Source organism: Armigeres subalbatus, chromosome 1, assembly GCF_024139115.2.
Source record: "Armigeres subalbatus isolate Guangzhou_Male chromosome 1, GZ_Asu_2, whole genome shotgun sequence".
NCBI lineage: Eukaryota > Metazoa > Arthropoda > Insecta > Diptera > Culicidae > Armigeres > Armigeres subalbatus.
This window is the reverse complement of record NC_085139.1, coordinates 45965266-45968633: the sequence shown is the minus strand read 5'-3', so window position 1 is coordinate 45968633 and position 3368 is coordinate 45965266. Positions and strand designations below refer to the sequence as shown.

The 3368-nt window shown below is 42.2% G+C and overlaps 1 protein-coding gene across 1 annotated transcript; it reads right to left on the bottom strand.

Annotated features, from left to right (window-relative positions):
• Positions 1–558: 558 nt before the first annotated feature.
• On the bottom strand, positions 559–2192 carry LOC134206131 (uncharacterized protein K02A2.6-like). The gene is made up of 3 exons (XM_062681819.1): positions 1588–2192; positions 811–1445; positions 559–746 (listed from the first exon to the last, which is right to left on the bottom strand). Exons 1-3 carry the CDS (start codon positions 2190–2192, stop codon positions 559–561), a joined length of 1428 nt encoding a protein of 475 aa, XP_062537803.1.
• Positions 2193–3368: the final 1176 nt, after the last annotated feature.

Below are 3368 nucleotides of genomic sequence, written 5' to 3'. Positions count from 1 at the left end.
CCGCTGCCTTGAATTTCACTGCCTGTACTCTCAGCGCTGTCGTGACTCGCCATTGTCTTCTGTGGGATTTTCAAATAAAATTACACTTTTTTTGCACTACTGTAAAACACGTTTATTCCACTTGAAATTTTCCAACAAACTGATTCGATTCACCACGCCTGCTGCGATCATTCAATTTTTTTTACCCATGAGCATTCCTATTCAAATCCCGTTTTTCAAAAATATCCTACGCCTGCTGCGATTCGAGTTCCTTTTTTCATACCCATTTATTCAAACATTTTCAACTATTCCACGCCTACTGCAATCCACCCATTTCAATTAGCATGCCCGTTTATATTTGCCATGTCCACTGCGATCAATTCGTCATATTCGTTCATGAATGCTTTCTTTTTATATAATATTAGTTATCTGCTATTCATTAACTAGCATCTATTTAATTTAATTTATTCATACCCTTTTCTTCTTTGTTTTACGAAAGTTACTAATGTTATATTTTTTTTTTATATAGTTTTTATTCCAATCCCTAACCTTCCCTACATTCTCCTCCGCTCCTACTGTTTATGAAAAAATTTGATATAAAATCATGTCATTGAATTTGTTCGGTTTACGAGACATTCTCTTCGGTCTTTGATTAGTATCGCAATACGAATATGCTTCAACGTTCCTATCGGTTCCATCGCCGGTGCTTTGTGACGTCTCCGCTCGAATGGGATCAGAATTATCCACTTCCGCCTCTTCCAAATTTTCTGTGAAAAAAAAATCGACGCCCTTATAAGAATGTACAAGTAGATATTTGTTGCATCACTATACCGGAGTTTTTGACTACATCATCCTCACCAGATTCTTGTCTACCTTCCGAAGCTCTTGTGTCACGCTTAACGTCTTGCACGTTCCTTGCTAATTGTACACCACTCTCGCTGCGTATAACAACCTTGGCTCCTTCTCTCGTCAAAACAGTATATCTTTCCTTGGAGAAAGTTGGGTCTGTTTTGTTCCGTTGAAAAGTTGCGACTACTACTTTATCTCCCACGGCGATATCTGATTCTCTTGCCCCTCTATGCTGATCTGCGTATTTCTTGCTGTTGAGCTTCGCAAATGCGTCGTTCTCTCTCACATCTTCCCTATCAATTTTCACTGCTTTTTCTGAATCCCAGAGGCATGGAAAGGTTCCCCTGTATTTCCACCCAACCATCAATTCAAAAGGGGTGATACATAGCCGCGAATGCTGTTTGAGTGTGTTGTGTGTTTGTGTGTAACACTCTAATGCGTCCCTCCAGTTCTTGCCATCCTCCTTTGCTCCTGCCATGGCCTTGATGATACCCTGGTTTTGGCGTTCGACGGATCCGTTACTTTGGGGACTTAGTGGAATGGATTTCCGTACCCTAACTCCTTTTGATTCCCAGTACTCGATAAACTCATTGCCTTGGAAAGGGGGTCCATTGTCGCTTTGAATAATCAAAGGCAATCCCCACGTACAAAAAATTTTACAAAGTGCTGCGTTCGTATTTCTTGCATCAGTATGCTTCATCTCCACGACATGAAGATACCTCGAATAGGTATCCACGACAACAAGAAAATGTCCTGTACCATATCCCTGGAGAAAAGTCGACCTGCAAGATCTCCCACGGACCGTGAGGCATCTCACGGCTGGACAGGGGAATTGGCGATTTTTTTCTTGAGATTAGCAAACAGGTTCCACATTTCTCGCTGAATTCCTCTGCATCCTTACTCATATTGGGCCACCAAAAATATTCGCGTAAAATTCTTTTTGTTGCCCCGCAGCCGATGTGTCCTTGATGGGCTGCATCTAATGCCTTGCTACGGAGACTTTTTGGAAGAACTATTTTGTCACCCTTGAAGAGCATTGGGTCCAATGTCCTCAGTTCTTTAGCTTGAGACTCATATCTACGTAAACGCTCCGGCCATAGATCTGTATCTATAGCTAATCGAACGGCTTCCAATTCTTCATCACCCTCAGACGCCAGTTGGATATCTGTCCACGAAATATTCATAGCTCCTGCATCCAAAGCGTAGAGAACATGCTTGTCGTTTTCTTCATCAAATGCCTCGTCAATTTGAGTCTTACTGATCAACCGTGACAGTGCATCAGCAATATTCGAATGGCCTGGTACTCTTTTTACAGTGAACTGATATGGAAGCAGCCGCAAGGCCCATGACTCCGCACGTGTCATTGCTCGCTTGCTGATCCGATGATTGCTACCAAAATGAATTGATTAGCTTCAGAGTCCGTCCGGATTACGAAATTCTTGCTTGTGAGGTAGTACGCGAATCTCTCTACACCCCAGACCATAGCAAGCGCCTCCTTTTGGGTGTGAGGGTACTTTTGTTCTGCAAGAGTTAAAGTTTTCGAAGCACAGGCAATTATTCTGGGTACATCGTTTTTATCGTACTGCACGAGCACCGCTCCAAGGCCTATCGGAGATGCGTCCACATATAACTCCGTCTCGTCGACATAATTGAAGTAGCCCAACTTTTTTATCGATTTCAGTGCTTCGTTTTTAAGAAAAACGAATTCGTCTTCTTCAGCTTGATTCCAATAGAATGAGTTTGATTTTGCCAGATACCTCAGCCTCTTTGTTTTGTCCGCCCTATTGCATATAAAACGTTCCGAAAAGTTTAATAATCCCAGAAAGCTCTTCACTTCTAAAAGAGTTTCAGGAGTGCGAAAATCACGGATGGCCTTCAGTTTGTCATCTTCTACGCTGATTCCGTCACGTGAAAAGCGGAAACCTATGAATTTCACTGATTCTTTTCCGAAATTGCATTTCTCCTTGTTCAGAACAACATTATGTTGGCGCAACCGATCTAGTACTTTCTCCAAGTTAGCATCATGTTCCTTCATAGTTTCACCGTGAACGAGTACATCATCCAAGTAGTTGCACGTTCCAGGGCACTCAGCCAGTACTACGGTTTGAAGAATCTCTTGAAAGATGTCAGGAGCGTTACATAAACCGAAAGGTAGTCTTTTGAAGCGGTATGTACAATTTCCGGCGAAGAAATTCGTAAGGTGCCTTGAATTTTCATGCAACTCAACATGAAAAAAGGCACTCGAAAGATCAATAGTTGAAAAGTAGGTCGCTCCATGTAGCTTAGAGAGAATCGATTCTAACGATGGCATTTTGAATGGCGTTCGTATGATACATTTATTAGGACCCCGAAGATCCACAACCAGTCTTATGTCGTTTTTCCTTTCGGGACAACTAGAAGCGAGGAGCAGAATGATTTGTCCATAGTAACTGTAACCCGTTCGATGATTCCCGATGATAGTAATTCAGCAAGTCTTCGCTCTGTCTCTTCTTTGAAAGCAGGTGGAATGTTGGTAAAAACATTCCGTGATGGAGGCATTG

Bases quoted from the DNA above. Each gene is read 5' to 3' on its own strand.
- LOC134206131 (XM_062681819.1), bottom strand. From the start codon at position 2,192: ATGACACGTGCGGAGTCATGGGCCTTGCGGCTGCTTCCATATCAGTTC. The intron at 1,446-1,587 runs GTACAGGACATT...GATTATTCAAAG, and splicing joins GACTTTTCTCCAGGGATATG to CGACAATGGACCCCCTTTCC. The intron at 747-810 runs GTATAGTGATGC...TTTTTTTCACAG, and splicing joins TGATGTAGTCAAAAACTCCG to AAAATTTGGAAGAGGCGGAA.